Source organism: Neurospora tetraspora, assembly GCF_033439725.1.
Source record: "Neurospora tetraspora strain CBS 560.94 chromosome Unknown B0H65scaffold_5, whole genome shotgun sequence".
NCBI lineage: Eukaryota > Fungi > Ascomycota > Sordariomycetes > Sordariales > Sordariaceae > Neurospora > Neurospora tetraspora.
The window spans coordinates 3,777,739-3,803,814 of NW_026944387.1; the positions used below are offsets into that span (position 1 = coordinate 3,777,739).

The 26,076-nt window shown below is 51.7% G+C and overlaps 7 protein-coding genes and 1 non-coding gene across 8 annotated transcripts; 4 read left to right on the forward strand and 4 right to left on the reverse strand.

Moving 5' to 3' along the window:
* Positions 1 to 510: 510 nt before the first annotated feature.
* B0H65DRAFT_241510 (heterokaryon incompatibility protein-domain-containing protein) lies at positions 511 to 2,061 on the reverse strand. The gene is made up of 2 exons (XM_062822329.1): positions 975 to 2,061; positions 511 to 922 (listed from the first exon to the last, which is right to left on the reverse strand). The coding sequence occupies exons 1-2, from the start codon at positions 1,876 to 1,878 to the stop codon at positions 915 to 917; spliced, it is 912 nt and encodes a 303-aa protein (XP_062680946.1). The 5' UTR covers positions 1,879 to 2,061; the 3' UTR covers positions 511 to 914.
* A 543-nt stretch (positions 2,062 to 2,604) lies between these two features.
* On the forward strand, positions 2,605 to 4,699 carry B0H65DRAFT_470548 (uncharacterized protein). Its single transcript, XM_062827047.1, has one exon. It carries the CDS (start codon positions 2,830 to 2,832, stop codon positions 4,348 to 4,350), a length of 1,521 nt encoding a protein of 506 aa, XP_062680947.1. The 5' UTR covers positions 2,605 to 2,829; the 3' UTR covers positions 4,351 to 4,699.
* A 780-nt stretch (positions 4,700 to 5,479) lies between these two features.
* Positions 5,480 to 7,533, forward strand: B0H65DRAFT_241553 (uncharacterized protein). The gene is made up of 3 exons (XM_062822330.1): positions 5,480 to 5,945; positions 6,064 to 6,845; positions 6,908 to 7,533. The coding sequence occupies exons 1-3, from the start codon at positions 5,808 to 5,810 to the stop codon at positions 7,449 to 7,451; spliced, it is 1,464 nt and encodes a 487-aa protein (XP_062680948.1). The 5' UTR covers positions 5,480 to 5,807; the 3' UTR covers positions 7,452 to 7,533.
* Positions 7,534 to 7,993: 460 nt separating this feature from the next.
* B0H65DRAFT_550324 (uncharacterized protein) lies at positions 7,994 to 8,614 on the reverse strand (the record flags this gene model as incomplete). The annotated part of the gene is made up of 1 exon (XM_062829722.1): positions 7,994 to 8,614. One exon carries the CDS (start codon positions 8,612 to 8,614, stop codon positions 7,994 to 7,996), a length of 621 nt encoding a protein of 206 aa, XP_062680949.1.
* A 1,124-nt stretch (positions 8,615 to 9,738) lies between these two features.
* On the forward strand, positions 9,739 to 10,339 carry B0H65DRAFT_550325 (uncharacterized protein; the record flags this gene model as incomplete). Its single annotated transcript, XM_062829723.1, has 3 exons — positions 9,739 to 10,012; positions 10,080 to 10,171; positions 10,235 to 10,339. 3 exons carry the CDS (start codon positions 9,739 to 9,741, stop codon positions 10,337 to 10,339), a joined length of 471 nt encoding a protein of 156 aa, XP_062680950.1.
* Positions 10,340 to 10,522: 183 nt separating this feature from the next.
* B0H65DRAFT_t316 lies at positions 10,523 to 10,614 on the reverse strand. Its single transcript has one exon. It is a non-coding gene; the product is annotated as a tRNA-Ala (tRNA).
* A 2,571-nt stretch (positions 10,615 to 13,185) lies between these two features.
* B0H65DRAFT_241619 (uncharacterized protein) lies at positions 13,186 to 17,045 on the forward strand. Its single transcript, XM_062822331.1, has 3 exons — positions 13,186 to 13,406; positions 13,513 to 16,116; positions 16,172 to 17,045. Exons 1-3 carry the CDS (start codon positions 13,377 to 13,379, stop codon positions 16,973 to 16,975), a joined length of 3,438 nt encoding a protein of 1,145 aa, XP_062680951.1. The 5' UTR covers positions 13,186 to 13,376; the 3' UTR covers positions 16,976 to 17,045.
* Positions 17,046 to 18,412: 1,367 nt separating this feature from the next.
* B0H65DRAFT_550327 (uncharacterized protein) lies at positions 18,413 to 21,987 on the reverse strand (the record flags this gene model as incomplete). The annotated part of the gene is made up of 3 exons (XM_062829724.1): positions 18,413 to 18,533; positions 19,851 to 20,468; positions 21,314 to 21,987. 3 exons carry the CDS (start codon positions 21,985 to 21,987, stop codon positions 18,413 to 18,415), a joined length of 1,413 nt encoding a protein of 470 aa, XP_062680952.1.
* Between the last annotated feature and the right edge of the window lie 4,089 nt (positions 21,988 to 26,076).

The following is a 26,076-nucleotide window of genomic DNA, read 5'->3' on the forward strand; positions in this document are numbered from 1 at the left end:
CCCCCGAGATGGGTCGTGGTGGTTGTTGAGCATCATCTCGACGTCGCCATCGGTGCCGAATGCACCTTACCAGATGCCGCAGGTCAGAGTGCGCCGCATGGCACATTGCGCTAGGACAATATATGAGTGTCGTTGATTTGAGTTATTTGAGTCCAACATTAGTTCAAAGACACACGCAAGGCTTGTAGTAACTGTCAAGTACTTCTCCTCCTATCCCTCCGTCCCAAGTTTTAGCACGCGCCATTTTAGGCTATCTAGATTCCACAAAACTCTCCGGTAACCAATTATAGAATAATCCACCGGTTACTTAATAGATGGCGGGTCGAAGACAAACTTCACATCCCCGAAATAGTCAAGGCTTGTGAGACCACCGGAATCGTCCACTTCGTTCAGGATAATGATGTTTTGTCGACCAAGGCTGACCCATTGAGTTCGCCCAGGATCAAGTTCTTTCCAGTCCATGGGGCCGTGCGGAATCTTTCTGAACATTGTGGGTGTTCTCGGTCCGTGACTGATGGTTAGCCCGTCCACATAGTCGTACATCTCGGATTCATCGGGGTACGCTTCGCTGAGCAGGAGAACCATGGGACTGCTGACGCGTCTTGGGAAGCCGGGTTTGACCTTTTGGTGGACGTAAGAACAGTTCAGAGGGATCATGTAAGCCGGAAACGCGAAGAACTGTACGTTGCGATATAATTCGGCGTTAATGCTGAGACCTGAGTTCGTCATCTCGAAGCGAAATCGGGTCTTGTCATGACGGTAGGTTTGGAGGCCGAACTGTGTTGCAGACATAAAGCTCCTCGGCGAAGGCGCGAGGATAGAGGTATGCGTAGACGGGTCTACCTCAAGTTCAACGACTGACCGCGTGAGTGACGTTGGAAAGCTTGCATTTTCGTTGTCTACTGGAAATATGGTTAGCTTACTGACAGCCTAAACAAGCAAACAACTTGACTCGTTAAAGACTGGTTACCTACCTTGCAGGATTTTGGACCGTATCCTTAGAGTAGTTGGAGAAAGTGATTCATCAGCTACCCGTTGGGGATTGGAGGTCAGTACGGGAAACAGACAGGAACCTGACCTCAACTCCCCAACGGGTACGCCTCTCTCAGTCCCAATCTCGCCATCCCAGACGAAAATGGACTCGTCGTTATATTTCCGTATCAGCTCGTGCTGGAGCCTCACAAAAGCATTTTCCCCTTCGCCATATATCAACGGCATGTGTACTCCTAGCAGGCCAAGAAGGCTATACGAGCGGTCCTCAACACGGGTGGTCTCTCGGTTTGCAGCCCAAGAGAGCTTGGTGGCCAAGGAGCACATGCGAAAATTTGCCAGGTGGTCGCTCGTTATGCCTGTACCCTTTTGCATCTCAGAAGCCATGTCTTCTCGTGAGGCTATAGGGGTCCAATCTTCATAGAGAAACTCAAGTACATCTGGTGCTAGGAGCTCCTGCAATGTCCAGCCGCGTCTGAACCACCGGCTTCGGGAGAAAGCATCGAACTCGTCCGCTCTGAACCATGAAACGCGGGATCGGTTTGAGACCGTTGCGGGGGACATTACGTCCGAAAGGTACGCATAACAGACTCCAGATGCTTCGTACCATCGGAACATTGAGTTGATTGCCAGGCTGAGTTCCGTAGGGTCGCTCTTGTCTATGCAACATGTGTCAATCCATATATACTCCCACCCTCGGGAGGCAGCATATTCACAAGCGTTAGTGATCTTTCTCCAGCCTTTCTTACTTCGTTCGATGTCGTAAGTAAGATCTCTGAACGATACCTCATCCTCTCCCCAAGTATGTGAGAGAATGGCGTATCGAGCTCGCGGGATGTCTTCGATGAATTCGACCAGGTTAAGGGATATTGTATGGAGAAGTCTCATTCTGTGTTACCTTGATTCCTCGAATGCCGGTTAAGTCTTTATTGTCAAGTTGTTTGCTGCGATAAGAGCATGTGGTAGGCTAACAAAATCCGAAGCGGAGGCTTGATACGAGGGGGAATCTCTGTACACTGATACACAGAGGCCAGCTGCCCGGAAGAAGTCTTGAGGCTGTTGCTATGTAGGTAGCAACCATCGAACAAAGCTGACATGCGTTGAAGCTGAGGAGGGGTCAAGGGGAGCCGGGGTCTTGCCTTAGCCAATGACATTCCGTTGATATTTTGACGACCCTCATGTGTGACATTGCGCGCAGGATTAGGCTCGCGGTCCCGTCGCCGATTGTACACTAGGATAGATTGTTCCCATCGCCATGGGCAGCTCTCCGGCCCTGAAAAAAAGTCGAAAATTGGTAGTGGTAAGGACTACGGCAGTACGGAAAATCCAGGAGTTTTGTGGAAAGAGTGATGGTCACACTTGGCCATGGATATCCAGCTTATGGGCAGAGGTTTGGTGGTCTCTGTTGCCCTCCACGGCTTCAATCCAATATTTTTGAGTGGTTGATATAATGAATCAATGAGTGAGAAGGTTCGCTTGTGACTGAGATGTATTCGGCGATTCGGTGGTCGCAGTCAACGATGCAGCCACAGAAGACACAGGTCAGACATCGGGACAACCGCCTCGCATGACGTCATTCTGGCTGCTGTCTTGTCCCTTACCTCCGCGCGGATGCAGAAGCTGAGGAAAGAGCAAACAGAGACTTTGGTTGTTGTTTCCGTATCAAAAGCCATTGAGCGAAAAGTAAAAAGGACAAGAACGAGCGTGGGATCTGTTCCTGTTCGTTTCGTTTTGTTCCATGCTCAATGGCTCCCTCGTTTCTTTCGTGAACCTGTCCCTCCCACCCCATCTGTTGGCGGCAAACATCCAATTTGAGCCTTGACACGACGACCGAGCAACATGGTGGGAAGAAGACCCAGAATCGTCAATTCGGCCACCGATTGGCACGGGACCACGCCCTCTCGTCGGCCCTCTTCCATCCGCCAACGATATCGTGACGACGACCAAGAATCTGGACTTCTTTCCAGGGTCTCCCCTGGCGATCACCGCGACCCTCGCTCCACCGAGCCCACTTCCACCCCCGCCGCCCCCACGCGGATCCCCTCCCCACACGAACACGAAGTCCAGATCCACGACGACCGCGCCAAGGTCACCTCCCTCAGCGGCTTCAAGGATGCTCGACACCTGGCCATCGCCGAACAACGTCGAAATGATTTGAAGCAAAGGGTGTTCGATGGCATGAAGGGCTTCTCCTCCTGGGAGGAACAACATCGCAAATCTTATGCCGAGCTCAAGGCCATCAAGAACAAGAAGATCAGGAGATACTACGAGTCCCAAAACGAGACGCTCGATAGCTGGGTTGAGGTCGATGCCTTGGTCATGGCCGTTGCCGACGATGTAATCGACAGCATGAACCCTGATGCCGATAGAGACGGTATCGCCGAACGCCGTGTTCCCCTCGCCGACTCCAAGGGCGCCGTTGAAGCCTTTCTGCCCCCCGAGCACATCGAGAAGCGCCGCCGTAACGATCGAAACGCGAGATGGGCTATAAACACAAATGTCATTGCCAATGTCTTCATGCTCGTTGGCAAGCTGGTCAGTCTGCGCTTTAGTCCATCGCTTTCGTTGGCTGCCAGCACGGCGGACTCTGCTTTGGACCTGTTCTGTACCCTGATCATCTACGGTACAAACCGCATTGTCTCGTGGCGTCTGCGCGCTCTACAGCTCAAGTACCCCGTTGGAAGACGACGCCTTGAACCCATCGGTATCCTTGTCTTCAGTGTCATCATGGTTGTTTCCTTTATACAGATCCTTCAAGAGTCAGTTACAAAGTTGTTACCCGGCGGCGATAGAGATGCTGCGCCTCTGCCTCCTATTGCTATTGGGGCCATGGCTGCCAATGCCGTCATCAAGGGGATTATCGGGCTCATATGCAGACCCATCAAGACGACGCAGGTACAGGCTTTGGTGCAGGACTGCAAGACCGATGTGTACTTCAACACCGCCTCTCTCCTCTTCCCCCTGGTTGGTGTTACTGCCCAGATCTGGTGGTTGGACCCCCTCGGTGCAACTTTTTTAGCCATCTATGTCATCTGTGACTGGGCTGAGACATGTATCGAGAACATCAGCCGATTGACAGGAAGCAGTGTAGACGATGCCTTGCAGAAGAAGCTGATGTATCTCGCCTTCCGCTTTTCCCCTGTCGTCGAAGGCTTCAAATCGTTGACGGCGTACCATGCAGGTGATGGTGTTTGGGTTGAGCTGGACGTACTGTTGGACGAGAGCACCTCGCTCCCTTTGGCACATGATATTGCCGAGACGCTGCAGTATTGCTACGAGAGTCTTCAGGAGGTGGACAGAGCTTTTGTCACGGTGGACTATTCCTCCTTGGGCCCCACGGGACATAACCAATGTCATTGATCGGTACGCTATGGCCTATGGGCTGGATCGCGGTATGTCGTCAAGAGCTCATTGCCGCAGATTACTTCCGCCGAACCGAGGTTGCTACCGCAATGAAAGTGTCCATGTTGGACGGTTGTGTCTGGGGGTATCCTACATCAATCAAGTAACACAGCTTTTATCGTTTCCATGGTCCAGACCTGTAGTGATAACGGTCGGTTGAGCCCAACATGGCAGGTTCTCAAGGTCAACATCGCTTTGGGGTGCGGGGCTTAGGCATATGGAACAGGATAGTCACGGAAAGTCAACATTCCGATCACCCCAAAATCCAGCTTCTCGGCAGGTTATCTGGAACCTTTCCTCACATCCACTTCTCGGTGGCACTGCCATCCCACCAACACTATAAACAGATTACATCGGGCATCCACGATAAGAGATGCCGAGCGGGACGGGTTGAGCACCGTGGTGCAACTAATACCGGTGCAAGGCTTGGCTGGTAGCACTGGATTGCCCATCGGGCCAACAAATGGTGGTATCTGCCGGCCTTGGCTGCATGCAATATACGGATCTCTTCCACCTTCCGTATTCATCAACAAGAGCATCACGCAAACTTGTACCGCTTTGTCGGAATGCCGTGGCACTGAAAACCTTCTCCAGTTATCGTCCAGTGATGGAGAATGTATGGGCCCACGAACTTATAAGGCAGACGTTGCCAGGGGAGACAGGAGGAAACATGGAGTCCGTACCCACGATCCCGCCCCCCTTGCTCGGTACACGAGAGCCGAGCCGGTAGAGCCTCCATCTCTTGGCCAGATACAGTAGGAACCCCTGTTAATGCAAACACCCCCTTTTGCAAACACATACAAACTGACCCATTAGATGCAAAAGATTTCCGCGGCCCGGATTCCCAGTTTTGTATGTAAGTGAGGCCCCCGTTAATGCAAAACCCCCTCTTTTGAAAAGGATCCGAGCCATCCCCCATAGTGCCCGGATTAGTTGCATTAACAGGGGTTCCTACTGTATCGCCATCCCCGCTTGAAGCCGGTAAGACTGAGCAGTGAGACAGCGAGGGCTTCCAAGGCAATCCGTCGTATCAGACTTCACACCTGCCAAATTGGGTACATAACGACAGCGAGTGTTTGCATGTCGCAACTGTTACCTCGAGCTTGACCTTCCCAGTTAAGGCTATATGGCCGGCATATCTCACAAATAGTCCAGATTTTCCCCGCTCTTGGTAAGCATTCGCAAGATCCAGACCGTTGACATCTTGCCAGTGCTACAGTAGGAAGAGAACGTCAGTGGACAAGGTTGCAGTGTCGGGATTTATAGGGCTTATCACGATCGACGAGATCCGTCGTGAAGGGCTGCAAGGTACACAAGTATAAGATCAGATCACCTCCCTTGCTTCATCTTGGAGATATCTCGACCCCCCATCTCATCTTGTTGGACTCAATCCCAGAGGCAAGCATTAACCCAACATGAGAACCTCTGTCTTCGCCCTCGCGGCGTCCCTAGCCACCCTGGCCTCGGCCAAGGAGAAGGCCGTCGACATGACGCTCAAGGCCGAGCTCTACGACAGCGGTGCCAGACATGAACACATCATGGCGCTCAAGCACGTAAGCATTCCGTCCATTCCGTCCCTCCCTTCCATACTCTCTCCTCCATCCCTCCTCCATCCCTCCTCCATCCCTTACAGTCACTCTCACTCACATGACTAACACCCTGCCACAACAGCAAACCTGGGCAGAACTCGACGCCGCCGGCGTCTACGACTCCACCCAATACAAGAAATTCCCCTCCTCCAAGCTCGACTACGTCCCCTGCACCAAGGGCTACGCCTCCTACATCCCCGGCGACGCCAAGTACACCTTCCGGTGCAACAACCTCGACCTGTACGACTTCAAGACGCACGCCGAGCTCGGCTCTGGCTCCGGCCGCGGCGCCGGCTCCTGGGGCTGGACTTCGCCCAAGGGGCGCGAGTTCGTGGCCATTGCGCAGGAGGACGGCACTGCGTTCGCGGAGGTCACCAAGAAGGGCAAGCTGGTTTATTTGGGACGGCTGCCGCAGTATACCACTGCTCAACCTAGCTTGTGGAGGGAGATTAAGGGGTATAAGAGTTATATTTTGATTGGGAGTGAGGCGGTCAACCACGGCGTGCAGATCTTTGATTTGGCGAAGTTGCAGGATGTTGACCCCGCCAGTCCGAACGTGTTCACGAACGAAAACGACTTGGACGGGTGGTGGAACGAGGGATTGCCGGTGGGAAGGTCGCATAATGTGGTGACGAACGAGGAGAAGAAGTACGGTGTGGCTGTTGGGTTCCAGCCGCGGACGGGACCGTTGAGGGCCGGGTTGGTGTTCTTTGACTTGACGGATCCGAAGAACCCCAAGACGCTGGGAGGCAGTGGTGAGGATGGGTATGTCCATGATGCGCAGTGCATTGTGTATCGTGGGCCGGATAGGAAGTATTATGGGAAGGATATTTGTTATGGATATGACGAGGATTCTTTGACGATGTTGGTCTTCCCTTCCCCTTCCCCCTTCTCCTCTTTTTTGTGCCCAGCTAACACAGCAACAGCTTCGACGTAACCGACAAGCAAAACATCCGCATCATCTCCAACACCTCGTACGAAGGCGCCTCCTACACCCACCAAGGCTGGGTCCTCGACCCCAACTGGCAACAATACCTAATCCTCGACGACGAGTACGACGAGTACGACGCCGCCGGCCTGGGCGCCGACGGGTACCCCATCACCTACATCTGGGACATTTCCTCGCTCGAGAAGCCGAAGCAGACGGGCTACTATAAGGGTCTCCGGAGGGGCATCGACCACAACCAGTTCGTCCACAACGGGTTCTCGTACCAGAGCAACTACGGCTTGGGTCTCAGCATCCTGGATTTGAGAAGCGTGCCGTTTGATCCCACGGGGAAGAAGATCAAGGAGGTGGCGTACTTTGATGTCCATCCGGAGGATGATAATGCTCCCGGTGGCGGGAATGTTACTTTCATCGGTACATGGTCTCACTATCCCTTCTTCCCGAGTGGGTATATTGTCATTAACACGATGGACCGTGGAGCGTTTGTGGTTAAGAGGACGCCGGCTTCTTGGTGGCCTTTCTAAGTTGTGGACGGGATGGGCCCTGCAGTGGTCTAGTCACTGTTTCTCTTGGTAATGCAAATAAAGACAACGCATGATGCTCAAGGGTAGAAGCCTCCTTCAACCAACCCCTTTGTTCCAACGCATTTGACAGATGACTTCATTCCACCCTGATCTTTGCCACCTTCATGTCCCTTCCAGTGTCTTGCCTTCGTTCCATCCACGTTTCCTTCCGCCCTCTACCTGCTCAACTCATCTCATGGTCTTCACTCCTGCTCCTCCTCTTTCTCCTCCTCGCCCCTCTTTACCTGTTCCTTCTCCCGGAAATCATTCACCCCGCAGTCCCCGCTCCTTCTCTATGATCTTTGGCAGATGGGTTTGTACCGCCCTCGCCACCCGGGGAGGATCAGTCGGGACATGGGGGGCTGGGTTCCAGCCGGGCGTGTTGTAGACACACCGACCGTCGATCAACCAGCTGGGACTGGCGCAGGAGACGGTGGTGGTGGACGTACTAGAACTAGCAACTGGGGCGGTAGTAGTAGTAGGGCTGAGAGCCGAAGAGGTGGTTAGGGCCCGATCAGCGTGTAGGTTGTGTTAGGAGCATGAATCGCCGTCAACACCTTTGTGATAGTGGGGTGGACGACCACGGTAGAGGTAACTAGGGCTGTGGAGTAGTAGGAGATCGAGTTGGAGTTGACCTGTCTCTTCACGGCTTGCGCGAGGGTGTCGGTGGGCCAGATGGGGACGACAGTGACGCAGATTCCATCTTCTCCTCCCTCAACGATGCAGTGAGGGTTAGGGGCGGCAGGTTTGGATGTAGAAGAGGTGATCAAGGAAGCCGAAGGAGTAGTATCGTGGGGTGCGTTGGTGACGACGGTGAGGATGGTGGTCAGCTCTGTGGCGGTCGGGATGATGATGGTTGAGAAGATGGTTTCGGTTGTGACATCGGCTCCTTGGTCGTTCCTCTCGGCTTGGTCGTTGTCGGCTGTAGGGGTGGGGAGACTGCTGTGGATGAGAGAGGGAGATAAGTGCGTTGAGCTTGAGGTCGTGGAGGTCACGGTTCTGGACGAGAGGGTGTACGATGTGCCCTGGTTCTGGGGGAGGGTAAGAGCGATGGAGGCTAGGTGCGCTAGAGCGCTCAGGAGGAGCGCCTTCCTGGTAAAGGTTAGGGCTGGGAAGGTGCGCATGTTGTGGTTGCCGGAGTGCGGGAGTGAAGAGTGGTCGATGTCGTGGGGCGATCAGTCAGAGGTAAACCTGGCGAGGTTGGAAGGCCTGACCTTATACTCGAAATTGGAAGATTCTGGGACTCGGCCGATGAAGTGCTCGCAAAACAAAACCTTGAGCTCTCGTTTGTCGACGAGTTTCGGAGGTTGAGACGTGAAGGAGGGGAAACTGAAGTCAGGGCAGCCTAAAATACCGGAAGAGAGTGCCAGTGAATGGGCGAGCACGGACTTCCGGCAGCAACAGGTGAGGGGGCTTATCTATCAAGCGGCATCTGGATCCGCCGTTCGTCACCTCGACGTTCATCCCATCTCCGACAAACGCTGCAGCAAAATGGACACTGACAAATGGATAGGAGCTCTGGGGACAAACTACGTGATCCGAGGCTCTTGAAACATCGAGCCTCTCTGGTGTGAGAGCTTGCGAACGACTTTGTTACAGAGTTAAGTCGGTTTCTTTCCTGTTACTCTTTCCAAATCTCACAAATGCAGAAGGAATGGCAAGATCCGTGTGGGACGCTCCTGCCAATGTTTACGCCGAGACCGGAAAGGGGGTAAAGTGGAGACTGTGCTGGCTATGGACCCTAACCCGTGATGTTCCAAATGGCTCATACTTTCCTGTCATCAGGAGCTTTTCCTCAACGTCGAATCATTTGAGTCTTCCCCTTCACTGACGTACTGAGTCAATGTAGTTCAATGGAGAAGTTTTGCCTCCTGCGAATAACAGTCATACTTACAAGATGTTCAGACGGAAGAGAAGTACCGCTGCCTCGCCTGGTCTATACTCTATGTGCCTTCACTACGCGGGTGAGTGGACCAGGCCGTTGTTGTGGAATCACCAAATCTATTCACCAGCTTGCTGATATTCATGACTGCTTCTTATTGTCGTCAAACTTACCGTGAATAAGACTCTTGCACCTATTCTGCACAAATGACAATAGGAACCAAAATCATACATTCAGCTTCCTGGACAGTTAAATACCCAGCGGTGTTCCAGATGTGAGAGCTACCAGAAGCAACCCCGTCTCTACCAGAGACTTTATCACTAACAAACCAATTCCCAAGAAAGATACCAAAACCAACCAGACAACATGTTGCGACAGGCGCCCCCAACAGTCAAAGACAAGATCAGAGGCATCGGCTACCGGTGGGGTGGGAATCTCAAGTACGCGGCAAGCTCGCTTTCGAGGTTCCCCGACCTTCAGGCAAAAGCCGAGTACGAAGAAGAACGATTCAAGAACTGGGTCACCATCTCCGGCGCTGACAGCTACGATCACGAGGGATATCTCAACAACCTTGAACATCGCGTTGAGTACCAGAGGATCAATGACCTACTCAAACGACTGTACTACCTGAGTAAAGATGGTAAGAGGACCACATACGTAACAGCGAAACCGATGACCCTTAACTAACCAAAGAAATGTCTTTGTAGTTAAAGCCAGAATTACGAAGCACACTACAGAACCGCGATGGAATCAAGACTACTATGTGGCTTTTGGCCCTGGGGGAACCAGGACACAAGAGGTAGGGTAACCTATCCATGACCAAACCCCTTTGGCAAGCGGATAGCTGACATTCTTCTTATAGCCTAGAATGAGTGACGCGGCTTTCACGGAGATGGTACTTCCCAAATACAAGGACATTGAGAAGCTCATCGACGAGTGTTATGCTTTCAAGCCGATTGTTTACTAGGTTCAACTAGGGGAAGCGCGCAAGGGCATCGACACGTCTCACGCACAGTGGGAAAGATGATGAGGAATGGGGGGAAACAATTGCAAAAACCAAAACAAAAAGTCCAAACATCAAAGATGGAAAAAGGAAAGGAAGCAGCACAGGGGCAGGATGGGAAAAAGGGGAGAAAAGGGGAGAAAAAGATGGATGCACCGCGGATCGAACGCGGGACCGTCTGTAGAGCAAGATGGAAATTTCAATGCAAAACAGAAATCATACCACTAGACCATGCACCCATGGAACTTGTTATGGTAGGCTGTTAGCCGCACCTAAGAAGGGCAAACCCTGCAGTTTGGACTTGGCACCCGTTCCAGCTTCCAACGTACTGTGTAGCGCAAGTGGCACAATGTGGTCCCGCACCCACCACCCATTCACCCGACGACACCTCAATTGCGCTTCATTCGTGATTCGATTGTCACTTTTTCATCGACCTCTGACACAGCGACACCGATCTGCTTCGATTCCCATTTTCGATTTTCCGCGGTCTCAAGTGATGAGCCAGCTGACTGACTGTTTCAGATGCATTGGTACCTTGCACAGAGACGATCGAAAATGATGAATCTGTCGAATTGGGCTTTGGGCATCACCGCGACAATTCCCAAAAGTGCACTTTCCGTTTCTCCCCCGCATTGCGCATCGCAAAGTGCACTTTTGCACGCCCTCAACCACCCAACCCTCAACAACAAATTTCGACATCCAACCGTTGGCGTCCCGCATTCCTCATTACGAAATCCGCTTCCGACGAAAACCAGGTGAAGAAGCCATGCATACCGTTCACCTTCCTCCCTTCAGGTTTCCGCTTAGGCAGCCACCACATCATCACCAACAAACCGTTGTTGGCGAGTGACGAGTTACCCAATGCCAGCCAGATGCCCAACAACCTCCCTTGAACCTCGCGGTGTAGGGCGATGCAAACATTGTCGACGGGTACTGTATCCCGCGCAAGCCAGATTGCCAGATGGACAGCTTTCTTTCGATGGCTCATCGCCGCTGGCATCAGCTTCACAAAAATAGGTTTGTGACGCACGAATGACACAAAGCGGTCAGTCGCAGGCAGTCAAACCGGAAGAGTCCTTCCATCGGCTCCGCGCGCACGTGTACGTCCGTTCCCGGCGGCAGTTGACGGTAGCTGCCCGGTCGGTGACAATCAGTTAATCAGTCAAGCTCACACCGACGTCCTACAATAACATCTTGACCAATCAATACCTTACCCTAGGTATGACGCGTTTTCTTCTTCTACAAGCAGTGGAATTCTCGTGGAAGAGTTCCGACACTCGTCGTGTAACGCGAGTCTGGAGATTGAAGTGGAAGAACGCGCGGTGCAACCCGACGCCGTTGAAAGCCTTATCGCTATCGATAGGGAGCGATCAGTGCTTATCGGTAGGCTACGTACAGCACTGCGACTGGGAAGGTGGGAGATCACGGACGGCACCCCAACCTCCAAACCCAAACTCACAAAAGTGAAGTTTCAAGTTTTGTTCCAAGTCCGACAACTTGCAGATGCTCACCGTCACCAGGAATTCTGAATCTCCGTTTCCGTTCTTTTCTCTTTGCTCGCTCGAAAGTGCCATTCCATTCCCCCCCATGCCTCAACCCAACGGGCAATTGTGAGCACGGCCCCTGGCAGATGTCAATTGTTGGAGCGTCCAACGTCAATGTTGTTGGCCTTCTCCAATTCCCCCGAAACTGTCTGGACAATGCCAATTCGAAGAGCCAAAAAGCGACGCAGTCAATGACCGCAGAGGAGGCCTCCCAGGTCCGGACTCGAAGCTGTCTTTCCTCCGCATTTCACCATGTCGATCTGGGGGAAGAAGGGGCGGCCTCTCATTGGTCAAAGCTGCCAAACTGGCGCACCCCTGCTCGAAACAGCTGAGCTTATTTTGACTTGGCTCTTTGTTTTGTTGCGCTCAGTCACTCTTGGCCTCTTGGCCTTTTGAAATTGAAACGAGAAACAGAACAAAAGCAGGACCAACTTCTCCGTCGGCATATGATTGCAAGGGGAGGGATGGGTTGACTTGACCAATGCCAACCCGAACTCGGATTGCTTCTTTACCAAAAGTCAGGACGAAAGCAGCTGATGTTATCTCAGAAGTGAAGCAATTTCCTCGCAAATCGTACGTAACCTCACTGACAGGTACAGCTCTCCCTCACCTCAGCAAGCTCAGCGATCTGAAGCTTCAGCATGCTCAGCACACCTGACGTTGATGCACTCATGCATTAAACTCGCAGTAGCCATCCGGAGAAATCCCAATTCCCAGCACCAACCGAAGTCAAACAAGTCGAATGCCAAGCTCATTCAATTGCATCTAGCCTGCCCTTTTTTCTCCCGCCTTGAGTTTGACGGTTGTTATTGGGTTCTGGAAACATGCCAAGCTCCGAGCCATGACATGCAATTTGATATTTCACTGCCCGAGCTCTCTTTCCCAACTCGGGAACTGCCGTGGGTGGTCGGGCTTTGCTTTTCAATGCACCTTCCATTCGACAAGACCGGTGGAAATTTGGTAATAAACCGCCTTTTCTAACATGCATCGAGGGAAAGCACGAACCCCCCATGCACCCATGTGGCGTTTGCATCTGTCCGCGATGTGCAATGACTGAATGATTGAACCGCCCCATTTTGCTAGGGAGAGGTACCTTATCTTCACATTATTCCATTGTTAGGCATTCCTCTTGGCTATGCCCTGCTGTGCGCCTTGTCCCTTGAGCTTCAGAGCCCCCTTTGTTCATCCCATCCCATATAGTGGGTGGAGAGTGCCTACCGGTACCCCAACTTGTGGTGTGGTTTGTGCTTCCTCAAGTCAAACACGGCACCACGTCATTCCAAGGAAATACGTGGTACAACCGGGCAACCATCCGGTTCCGCACTGCTTTCGTCAACTCTCCCCTTTTACTCTTCTCTTTTCTCACTTCCCCTTTGCCTTTCCTTCAACCCACACTCAGCTGAGGTATCGATTTATCGAGCATCGACTAGAAAGAAGACATCTACTCAACAGCCCTCATGGCGGACCATGAGCCGCAGGGCAACCAGGTACGTATCAGTGTTTACCCCAAACGCGTCTCCCTTTGCAGACCTCCTGACGCAACATCACATTCGCGTCACATTGGGGGCTAACCATCGTTGCCTTTTGCCACAGCCCAAAGGCTTTCAGCTAAACGTCAATGACGCTCTAACTCCGGATCCCGGCAAGGAAGGGCTGTTCAAGGTCGAGAATAACCCCTTTGCCTACACACCAGGCCACCTCACAAAGCTACTCAACCCCAAAAGCCTCGATGCTTTCTACGCCCTCGGCGGCCTGGAGGGACTGGAGAAAGGGCTACACACAAATCGAGATTCCGGTCTCAGCGCTGACGAGAAGAACGTCGATGGTACCGTCGCCTTCAAGGATGTCGCTCCCCAAGGGACCCCGCAGTACGGCCAGCATGGCGACAACGAGCCCTTTGCTTCAGGCAAGCACGATGCATCCATCCCCGAGCCGCTTCCTCTGGATCATAAGGCCGGGAGCAATTACGCCGACCGCCGACGCGTCTTCAGAGAAAACCGATTACCCGAGAAGAAGAGCAAGACACTCCTACAGCTAGCCTGGACCACGTACAACGACAAGGTGCTGATCCTGCTTACCATTGCTGCTGTCGTCTCCCTGGCGCTCGGTCTGTACCAGACATTCGGCGGCAAGCATGAACCAGGAGAAGCAAAGGTGGAATGGGTCGAGGGCGTGGCTATCATGGTGGCTATTATCATTGTGGTGCTAGTAGGCACGCTCAATGATTGGCAGATGGAAAGGCAGTTCAACCAGCTCAACAAGAAACACAACGACCGCACCGTCAAGGTTATCCGCTCCGGAAAGTCTGTCGAGATTTCCGTCTTCGACGTGATGGTGGGAGACGTAATGCATTTGTTTGCAGGCGATCTTATTCCCGTTGACGGCATCTTCATTGGCGGCCATGGAGTCAAATGCGACGAATCCTCCGCCACGGGCGAGTCCGACTTGCTCAAGAAGACGAGCGCCGATGAAGTGTTTGCTGCGCTGAAAGACATCGCCGATGGAAAGCCTCCCAGAGAGGACATCCACAAGCTCGACCCGTTTATCATTTCTGGCAGCAAAGTAAACGAGGGAACCGGTACCTTCCTCGTGACAGCCGTAGGCGTTTACTCGAGCTATGGTCAAATTTCCATGGCCATGCAAACTGAGCAGGAAGACACCCCGCTGCAGAAGAAGCTAAACACACTCGCCGATTGGATCGCCAAGTTTGGTGGTGGCGCAGCGCTTATCCTCTTCATCGTGCTATTCATCAAGTTCTGTGTCCAATTGCCGCACAACCACGAATCGGCAGACCAAAAAGGACAGACCTTTCTGCGCCTCTTCATCACCTCTGTGACGGTCGTTGTTGTCGCTGTCCCAGAAGGCCTTCCCCTGGCTGTTACGCTGGCCCTCGCGTTTGCGACCACTCGAATGATGAAGGACAACAATCTTGTCCGCGTACTCAAGGCTTGTGAGACCATGGGTAACGCGACAACGGTATGTTCCGACAAAACTGGAACCCTGACTCAGAACAAGATGACGGTGGTTGCTACTACTCTTGGCAAGAGTCTCAGCTTTGGTGGCACGGATAAGCCGCTGGAGGAACCCGACTCAGAGAAGGAGAAGGCCGATGGATCGGAGGCGCCAAATACTGTGCCCAACATGCCTGTGGCAGATTTTACCAGGGAACTCAGCAAGACTACCAAGGAGATTCTCAACCAAGCTAATGCCGTCAACTCGACCGCGTTTGAGGGGGATGAGGACGGCGAGAAGACATTCATCGGGTCCAAGACGGAAGTCGCTTTGCTTACGTTCTGCCGTGACCATCTCGGGGCTGCACCGGTGGAGGAGGAGCGCAAGAATGCTGATATAGTCCAGGTCGTTCCTTTCGATTCGAAGTACAAGCTGATGGCTACCGTCGTTAGACTTACCAACGGAAAGTTTCGCGCATACGTCAAGGGTGCTTCCGAAATTCTCCTCGAGCAATGCAACACGGTTATTGCCAACCCGAACGAGGATGAGATACGTACTGTCGAGCTTACCGATGAGGATCGCAAGATGTTCTTGCACACGATCTCCTCATATGCCGGCCAGACCCTTCGTACGATTGGTTCCTCTTACCGCGACTTTGATAACTGGCCGCCTCCGGAGCTTGAGGGCCACGAAGAACTCACCGCAGACGAGTTCGCAAAGGTTCACCATGACATGACGCTCGTAGCCATCTTTGGCATCAAGGACCCCCTCCGCCCGCAGGTTATCGATGCCATCAAGGACTGTAACCGTGCCGGTGTGTACGTTCGTATGGTAACTGGCGATAACCTCTTGACTGGCAAGGCAATTGCGAAGGAATGCGGTATCTACAAGCCCGAAGAGGGTGGAATCGCCATGGAGGGTCCTGCTTTCCGGAAGCTGTCCCCAGATAAGCTCAAGGAAGTCGTACCGCACCTACAGGTCCTCGCTCGCTCGAGCCCTGATGACAAGAGAATCCTCGTTCGTACCCTCAAAGAGCTAGGAGAGACGGTGGCGGTCACGGGCGATGGAACAAATGACGCGCCAGCTCTCAAGATGGCGGATATCGGCTTTGCCATGGGTATTGCGGGCACGGAAGTGGCGAAGGAGGCTGCGTCTATCATCTTGATGGACGATAACTTTGCGTCTATTGTCAAGGGTATCAGCTGGGGTCGTGCGGTCAATGATGCTGTCAAGAAGTTCCTGCAGGTACGTACGGTGCTTTTTCTCTTGAGTGATGCATCAGCTAACGAGATGCAAACAGTTCCAACTTACTGTCAATATCACGGCCGTAGCCTTGACCTTTATCTCAGCCGTTTCAAGCGACGAAGAACAGTCCGTCTTGAATGCAGTCCAGCTTCTCTGGGTTAATCTGATCATGGACACCTTCGCGGCCCTTGCCTTGGCAACCGACCCTCCTTCACACACCGTTCTCGACCGTAAGCCAGATCGCAAATCAGCGCCGCTAATCACGACCAGAATGTGGAAGACAATTATCGGACAGGCCATCGCCCAGCTCGCCATCACTCTCTGCCTCTACTTTGGCGGCCGCTCCCTCCTCGGCTACAACATGTCAGACCCCACGGAATCCAAACGCCACAGCACCTTCGTCTTCAACACCTTTGTCTGGCTCCAGATCTTCAACGAGCTGAACAACCGCCGCCTCGACAACAAACTCAACATCTTCGAGGGCATCACGCACAACTACTTCTTCTGGGTCATCAACGCCATCATGATCGGCGGCCAAGTCCTCATCATCTTCGTCGGCGGGGAAGCCTTCAAGATTACTCGTCTGAACGGCAAGGAATGGGGCATGTCTATCGGGCTCGGTGCCATCTCCATCCCCTGGGGCGCGTTGATCCGCAAGTTTCCCGACCGCTGGGCCGAGGCCATCGTGCCGCATGTGCATATTCCGATACCTAAGATCTTCAAACGCAAGAAGGAGAATGAAGATCCGGAGAAGCAGCAATTGGAGAGGCCTCCCCCGCCCCCGGGCAGAGTGCATACCGGGTTGAGAGGACAGAGGGCGAGGGTGCATAGTTCGAGGTTGGGGAAGAGTTGGTCTTAGTTGGACGGGAAGGTGAGGCCTAGCCGGAGCCTCCGGAGGGTTAAGGATAAGGGGAAAGGGAAGGATAACGCGAATACTAGGCGATAGAATAAGAAGTTGGAGTAGGGAGTTGGGAGTTTTATACCTACACAATTACCAATTATTCGGGGTTGAGAGGGTTCTTTGTTTTTGTTAGTGTTAGAGAACATGAATACGTTTTTATCTTTAGCGCAACAGCGATGTGTTTGTGTCCTTTGCTGCGGCTTTTAGACAGTGTTGTCGTTGATGAATCGTAACAAGAGCTCAATACATTGGATTACTACCAGCAACTTTACCAACTTCCGCTTCATCCTTCATGTTCATATCAAGTCCTCAGTTAGATTTCGCCTCCTTGCTGTGGCATCCCTCCGACTCACCAGTCGAACCAACGTCCTTCCATGTGGCTTTTCTCCCCTTACAAACAACCCCCTTTTGCAAGACCAAAACGCAAAAACAAAATTGCAAAAACAGCATTTCCAATATCCTCAGCACTTCCTCAATTGAATGAAAAAAAGCAAAAAGCTCAGTCGCCCAGGTAAGCTTGTGGAACGAACGCACAACGCCCCAGCTGCGACCTACGAAAACTGTACCTCGAGTACCGACGCACCCGGCAATGTTTTCATCAACGGGCGGGAACTACTGCGCTATAAGACCACAGGGCCCCGTTGTGGTTAGAGGGTCGGATGAGGGGGGTTATATGGTGCCTGCGGCAGCGGGAGGGGGGAGGGGAGAGGGGTCTTGTCGTCTGATGTTTGGAGAAGGGGCGTGCCGGCCGGCCGTTGGGCCAGGGCGCCAGGCGCGCCAACAGGTCTTGACTATTAAAAAGGAGACTGATACAAGATATGAGTCCACGGGCCACGATTGCCTACAATGGTTTCGACCAACGGACTGATTAACCGCCTCAGGCTGCCAGGTCGCCAACCGACAGGTTCTGCTTTCCTTGTCCGAGTACACCTATGATCACCAATATGATGTGCCCTCCATGAACCAGCGATATTTCAAACGCGGGGTGTAGAACAGTAGAAGTAGTTGAGATAATAATAACCGTTCAATTACATCGAGTGCTGCTATCGCGAAAACGGTGTAGGATATCTATTCGCACCCTCCACGCCATAATCATGCCGCGCCCACCACCATCCACCGGCCACTCCCTATGAATAAACGCATCAGCCCGGTCCTCGTCCCACCCCTCCAGAAAGATTTGGATGATGAGAGTCGCTGGAATCTGGCGCTGCCTGGCAGTGCCTGAGAAGTGAGAGAAGGGGCAGGAGGACCAGAAGAGGAAAAAAAGAGGCTTCGGGTCTTAGCCTATTTGGGTGAGGGTGGTACTGGCGGATTCAGGATATGTCGAGGAAGGAACGGTTTGCAGGTCGTCCGGGAAAACTACCTATGGGGACATTGAATGGAGTCTGCGTTTATTTAAGGTGACAGATAGAAGGAGCGAGAGGACAAGGAGCTGTTTCGGAAGGAGTGTCCTCCCGGGAGGTGGAATTTGTGGGTGGCGTCATTGTGGGAGGATAATGGGCCGTGGGCGGGAGTGCTGGACGAGGCAAGAGTACTGGACGAGGATATTGGTGAGGTGCAGTGCGATTACTCTGGACATCATTTGAGAAGAGAAAACCTACCCGCACCCACCCCTAAAACTATACGCACCCACCCCCCATAGTAAACCCTTACCCTGACAGCCCGGGGCTCGCAATGACAGCTGGTTTCGAAACTTCGGTTTTTCTGTAAAATTTCCAGATTTGGAAAACGAAATATTCCCATCCAAAATTTCCACTTCGGAGCGCAAATTTTCGGGGCCCCGGCAACCGCCCGGGGGCGGGACGGTCGCAGCGCCAAAGTTCGGCGATTGAATACAACCACGGGTATTTGAAGGTAGTGCACTGACGGCCAAGGAAAAGCAACCGAAACTGCCCCAATAACGAATTTTACCATTCTTCTCCTTTTTCCCCCCCTTATCTTTCTTCCTTTCTTTCTTCCATCGTCTCCATTCCTTCTTTCTCTTTAATTCTTTTAGACCTTTGCATTCTATTCCCTTCGGTGCGGCCGTTCGGGCTTTGGGGAATATTGAATGCCGTTGGAGACAAACAATTACCATACGAAAACGTTGGTATTATACGACAGTTGCCAGGTGGGGAAGGGAGGGTGCGTGTAGTTTTAGGGGTGGGTGCGGGTAGGTTTTCTCTTTGAGAAGGAAGGAGAAATGAGTAGTCTCTGGGGTTATATCTCCTTGACTCCTTCGTTAGCCGCTGGGTGTAAAGCTTTGAGCATCAACAAGTGTAAAAACTGACAGGGCCCAACTGGCGGCTATTTCGCCATTTGGCAACCGCTCATTACGTATCCAGCTCAGGCTGCCTTCTTTCTTTGTTGTTTCGGTCGACTAGCCCGCCGGATTGCTTCCGCTTGTCGAGCGGTGTCGTCCGAGTGGTGAGGATGTTGGCAAGCTTGAGCATTTGTATCTCAGCATCACCTTCATGTTTCTATCAATTCTTCGCAGATCACAGATTACACACTGTTGTTGTGTTAATAGTCAATCTTCGCTCCGTTCTAAGCTAACTTCTGATTTATGCAAAACAAAAGCATGTACCAACGTCTTCCTTCCGCTATCCCGCCACCCTTCCATCAACGAGTCAAGGGAGGACATCAAACACTGTCCTCGGATTGGTCACCTCACTCAGTCTCTTCATGATCCTCCCCGTCGCCTCCGTTCTCTCCCCCTCTCAACCTCAAACAGCCCAAGTTCCTCGGCGAGCTCATCATGTTTATCCTTCACTGCCCAAAAGAATTCGTCTGCCTCCTTGTACGTGAACTTTCTCCGAATCTTTCCATTGCCTCTTGCCCAAGATCAGAGTACCATTCGATTTCGGTAATCCCCAGCTTCTCCCGTCTCATGGCTGCATAGAACTTGTTGGTCGCCAGCTTGATTCTTGTCCCTTCGTCCAGTCCACCCTTAGGCTTCCTCATTTGCTCCTCAAGTGTATCGATGGCTTCAAACAACTGGTTGATGACCATGTATTGCTCTGGGGCTGCCCTTCTCCATACAGGATTTGCGTCAACGATACCCGGGGCCTCATCCATACCCAGGACTTCTTTCAGGCCGTTGTGCCAGGCCATTTCTTCTTCGAAAAGATCCTCGGCTTCGTCAAATGTGTGTCTCTCGATAAATTCGGGGCTCGCCTCCTTTGCAGGGCCATCGAAGCTGAAGATCTCTCCCAGGGATTTGTATCTCTTCTCAATTCTTTCGCGTAGCCTGGTGCAAAGAAGATGCTTCTCGGTGGTATCCAATGCTGGGCTGTCTTCGATTTTTTGTACAACGTCGGGGTAGAATTTGGCGTAGATCTTCCAGATGCGGTGGAACTGGTCTTTGGTGGCCTTCTTTGGCTCAGCGGTGTGGGTTGAGGAGTCATTTGGGGTTGAAATCTTGATGTTTTGTGAGGATAAAGACAACGAGCTGGGCGTTATTGGGGCTGATCTGTGAGAATGTTGCTTTGTAGACTTGTGTTTGGAAGCACGTTGCTAAAATGCTAGGATGGGCTGGAATGATGAAATATGGTAGAAGAAATGGTTACGTGGTTTCAGAGGGGAGGGAAGAAAACCAGGGCTTTTATCTAGAGTTCACCACGGAACTTCCACGTTTGATCATACTATCATGATACCTGCCCGGTCTTTCAGCACCTTATTCGTGGAAACTGCTTCCAACACTTCTTCTGTGTAGACGAGGCAGCAAGTTCGAGGGAGAAAGTCACATACATGGAATGATTGCGGAAAGCGCATCATGTCAACTCTATGGCACCTCCACAAGTAACTTTGCACTGAAAGTTCCTTCCTATAAGCCGTTAAAAATCCGAATGTGACAAAAACCGCAAGAGTCCTGTAGTCCTGTGTACTTCCTGGGGTACAACATGATGTCCTTCACGTACAGGTAGGAATAGCCCATCCTCAGTTGAATGTCAAGTCCTAATTCCATTATTCCCGTGTTTCCCCTGGGTTGTAATAGGCAGTCCAAGCTCCTTCTCAAACTCCGCCAACTTCGCCTTTTTGCTTCTCAATCATGACAGCACCCTCTACAACAGTAGGTACATAGTACATACCTCGTGCGCTTGACGCACAACAGTCGTACTTACCCTTCTTCTCCTAACCAAGCAACCCTTCCGCTTTCAGCGTTCATCCCAAGCGTGCAGATCCAACACAACATTCCCTTCACAAGCCAAGCATCCTGTTGCATGAGGACCCCTCGGAGAACAAGGGAATACATCATAAAAGTCCCAATGACGCTTTGTCAGCTTCCTAATTTCTTCCCCAACAAGGTCAGGCAACTCGAGCTCCCTCCTGAGCTCAAAATATTTGTCCTTCTCTGCTTCAAAAAGCCTTTCTGCTTCCTCATCCGTGAATCTTTCACGAAACCTCCCTTCCACCCCATACCACTTCTGGACATCCTGGCAGAGGACAGGGGCATTGACGGAGATCTCAACCTGCTTCTTTCTCATGGTGACATAGAACTTGATTCTGGCCAGTGTTGTCTTGGTAGATGTATTAACTTCGCCCTTCAGCTCCATCACTTCCTCTGCAAGGCCATTCATGTACGCGAATACGTTCGCAAGACGGAAGTACTGATTATTATTGGCCCTTCTCGGCACGTAGATGCCCAGTTCTTTTCTTAACTCGTCGAGTATCACCATTTCCCGTTCAAGAATACCCTGGGCTTTGTCGTAGGTGTGTTCATCGATGAAAATGCGGCGTGCGTCCGCTTCAGGGACGCCAAATCTGAAGGAGCTTCCGAGCTTCTCAAGTCTCTGACGATTCTTGTCCCTTACCATCGTGCGAAGAAAATATCCTTCATCTTTATTCAGGACTTCAAGTGGGCACCTTCTGATCTGTTCGATAATCTCGGCATAGTCATTGGAGAGAAGTTTCCGGATGTTGATGAACTGTGTCTCGGTGGCCTTCTTGGGCTCAGCGGCATGGGTCGAGGAGTCATTTAGGGTTGACATCTTGATGCTTTGTGAGGCTAAGGACAAGGAGCTAGGCAGTGTTAAGGCAAGTCAATAACTAGATGGGTGGGTAGACTTGGGTCTGGACTCTGGAAGCACGTCGATGAAATGCCAGGATGGAGATCGGTAAAGAACGAGATTGTTGCGAGCTGATGGGGGAGGGAGAGTCAAGGAGGGAGGTCCCAGGCGGGGGTATATCTTCATCGTGGACTCCCACGTTTGATCACCAGACAACAGCATGCTAAGTAGTAAGGTAGGTTAGTAACAGGGCGCCTACTATATGCCGCCCCTTCGTGTTGGTGACTGGATTCAACCGAGGTATGGTCAACAATGACGTTCTACATATCACCAACCAGCGCTTAAAAGCCCACCACCAACTGTTTGGTCTTTGTCCGCTCCTGTCAACTTCCCGTCCCAACACTGACATTCCAGTTATTGAGTGTCGCTGTTGGAAGTATGAAAGTGAACCTCCTTTTTTACACATCATTTTGCAACCGGCTTCCCTTTACTGCTCTTAGCGCCATGGGCCCAACACAACTTGGTCCAGAAATAGTTCTAACATGGTCGGTCACAAGCCCAGATGGCAAGCAACATGCGACTAAATCAAGATAATGCCTAGCGTATAAGGTCTAGACATGAGGACAGGTTGTTCTCATCTTGGGTTCTTCACTTTTTCATAGGAAAGGAGAAAAAGCTATCGCATCTTGCCCCAGCATCATCGGTATCAACTTCAAGCCAATCTCGGTTTCACGACCAAGGCCGAATCCCATTGCTGAGAAACAAAGTGCAAATCCACAACAACCCACCAACACCGACAACCCTTCACTGAAGTCTCGAGAAGCACGCGACAAGCAGCTCAGCAGCGCCATGCCGAAAGACAAAGCCACCGAATTCCAGTATGACAGAATTGTAAAGTGCATCCGCCAATATCTCACGCAGGCTATACACTATGAGAGAGAAAAGGACTCGAATTCGCAGGCACGGGCAATAGAGGCTCGCCAACAAGGGAACAAACGACTGCAAGAGCTCAAGGAACCATTTTCCCAGACCTCGTTGGAAGAATGGGATGAAACTCCTCCACGCGAGCATCCAAGACTAAGAGACTACAGGGCTGTTCAGGCTCGGGCCAAGAAACAGTTCCTTGAGACTTGGGACGGCGGGAAGGCTGAGAATCAGTCAGAAATGGAAGAAAGATTGCTGGAACTGTTCAACGAAAAGTTTGAAAAGAAGGATGTTCCTGTTGTGTATCGCCCATCGAGCTTGGACATTGATTATGATGAAGAGTGCTGAGGACATTAGGACTCGGTTGGGCAAAGGGGGGAATACGAGGCACTAAATGGGGAGGGAGATGGAGGTGATTAGGTAGTCATGTTCAAATTGTCAGGAACGTGGAGGGAAAGTAGGAAGTAACAAGAATCAGATTGGTCGTCCCATTTTGCTTGGCTCCCCATGTGATCACTTCCTGTCCTTGGACCCTTCCTACGCTGCATACAAAGAGCAGACGTATTCCCAACACGAAAACGACCTCTCGCCCGAATCACACCGTGAAATTCGCTCCCAGTTGTTACTCTACTCAAACACAGCTTGCATCCAAAAGAGACTTGCAGGCTTCACCCCGTCCTCACCCCTCTTCCCATGGCTTACTTCTCAACTCTAGACTTTCCCTCAACTCCCGACATCTCCTCAGCTTTCCTCTCTGCTATCAACTTCTGAATCACGGCCTCGTGGTCTGCATCGGCCTCCCAATCCTTCCCTCTGAAGTACCGCAAACTCGCCTCGTCGTATTCCATCCATCTTTCGGCCTGCTCTTTGCTAATCCTCCTAACAAACCCCAAAAAGTCGACCCACTTCGGCGTCTTGTGTCGTAACCCTCTCTTTTCCAGTACTTTTTGCATGTGTTCCTTGATCAAATTCCTTCGGGTTGGATCGTCGATGTTGTTGACGCACTGGTTGAGGCCCCCCAGAAGAGACATCATGTTGGAATAATGCACATGGGTCGCTGGGGCAGATTCTGTTGATGATTGAACATTGACTTGAGATCGGTCATTGCTGACTTCAACAGATTCGGCCGGCTTCGGTTCGGCGGCTTTCGTGGCGATGGTGTGGTCTGCCATGGCTGGAATCTGATGACGCTCAATGCCGACTGGGAGCTGAGATCGATATGGTATGATGGGGAGCAGGGGAGATGTATCGTGTGAGTGTCTCACAGGTAAATGACCCTAGATGTCGTGATGTCCAGTCCTAGATGTGCTGGTAAAAGAGTGAACCGCGCGGCCCTAGACATGGATACCTTTTGAGCCTTTGCTCAGAGCCTTTGCTCAGAGCCTTTGCCCTTATCCGCCCGGGGTTATCCACCAAGGTATGCTGGGGCTGTCCCGTCTGCGACCCATGATATATGCCAACATGGTGACACCTCCAACCACCCGTGTGGTGAAGATTCCCTGAACCCTGATGGATGTGGTGAAAGTCGAAAACCTTCTTTGTCCATGGATAATCCGTCGCCAACACTCGCGGATCACTGAACCAACGACCCGTCAAGGGGTTGCAACTTGCAGAGCGGCTGAAGTGATTTCGGGGAGTAAGACGGGACAAGGAACTGAAAGGTCTGGAAGTCGCTGGCAAATGTAAAAAGGTTGCTGTTGTTGGCTCAGCGAAAAATCAGGTCCAGATGCGAATGGTGTGGTTGAGGTCAAAAGTGGGGTCGTCGACTGAGATGCTGCGTTATCGGCCATGCGGCGTAGCTCGCCCGCTGTGCGATAGCGGGGTAACAGCACGTATTTCCAGGTTCGATTGCAGTTGCATGTCTGGAGTTGTTGCAAATTGCTCAACTTGCAGAGAACCCACATAGACTACCAAAACATCAATGCGGATAATGGAAGGCTTCAAGGGCTTCCTACCCGCCGTAGAGGGTTCTTGCATGGTTTAAGGGCGAAGCAGAAATTGAGACGATCTATTGGAAGAGAGAAAGGGCAAGGGAAACGGGGAGGGAAAAGCCAGGAACCATTGCCCGAATGTGGCTCGTGCGCCATTGGCCGAAACTATTGCTTGAGATGTTCTGCTAACTGGCTGATTGCTAAAATTGGCTATACATAGATAGCTCAATAACACAGCAAGATCGCTCCAGCCTAAATCTGTTCCTTAAAGCCAAATCCTCTCCCTCCCCAAACACCGACTGAATTCAGTGAGTCCGTATAAAAAAAAGGGGAACATGGGAGCCGAGGGAAAAAAAAAAAAAACAGAATGGATCGCTGCCATGAATACCACCCAGTTGATCTCCACTACCAACCACCCTCGGAATCTCTCAACTCTACCCCCATGGGTCTTTCCCCTCGAACTCTACCATACCAAGTACAAGGCGGTGGACAACCCAAGGAGAGTTTGTCCTGTATCATCCGCTGGCTTGTCATGTTTTTTTTTTTTTTTCTTTTCCAAAAGATCAGAAACCACCCGTGTATCTCGTCATAAAGCGGCGGAACCCATATCCTGTAATCCTTTGTTCTGCACATGATGGCGTACTGAGACACGACCCTAAGGTGGCCCTTTCCCGTCATCTTCCACAAAAGACAAATTCGCTCGACCGTTACTGCAAGAGCAGTAGCAAAGAAACAAATCTATCAGACACCAGGACAGGATCAACGGTGTGTAAGAGCAAAAAGGTACCACCAACCAGAAACGAATGTGATTAAGACTAAAAGTACATATCCTATGAAAAAATAACAAAAAACAAAGCAAGTAATAGCACACGTCCAAGCAAAACAGCAACCCAGTTGCCATTTGCCATGAGGGGGTATATTCTTTTCCAAAACGATGATCGACGCCTCCATGTTGTTCCCTTCCATGTTTCGTTGTATTTGCCGCTCAGCAGAAATTTGAGGCCCGCCGATGCCATAAACTCCGTCCGTCCGTCCGTCGCCGTACCCAAACCTGTGGCTCCCACTTTTCTCCCCTTTGCCGTCCTCTTGACCCCTTCCGTTGCCTCTCCTTCCCCGATGTCGCCGATGATATTACAGATGATAGTAAGGAAACAAATGACCCAAGTATTAGAACAGTGTAGTAAGACAAAAGAAGGAGTGACAGAAGGGCAGATAG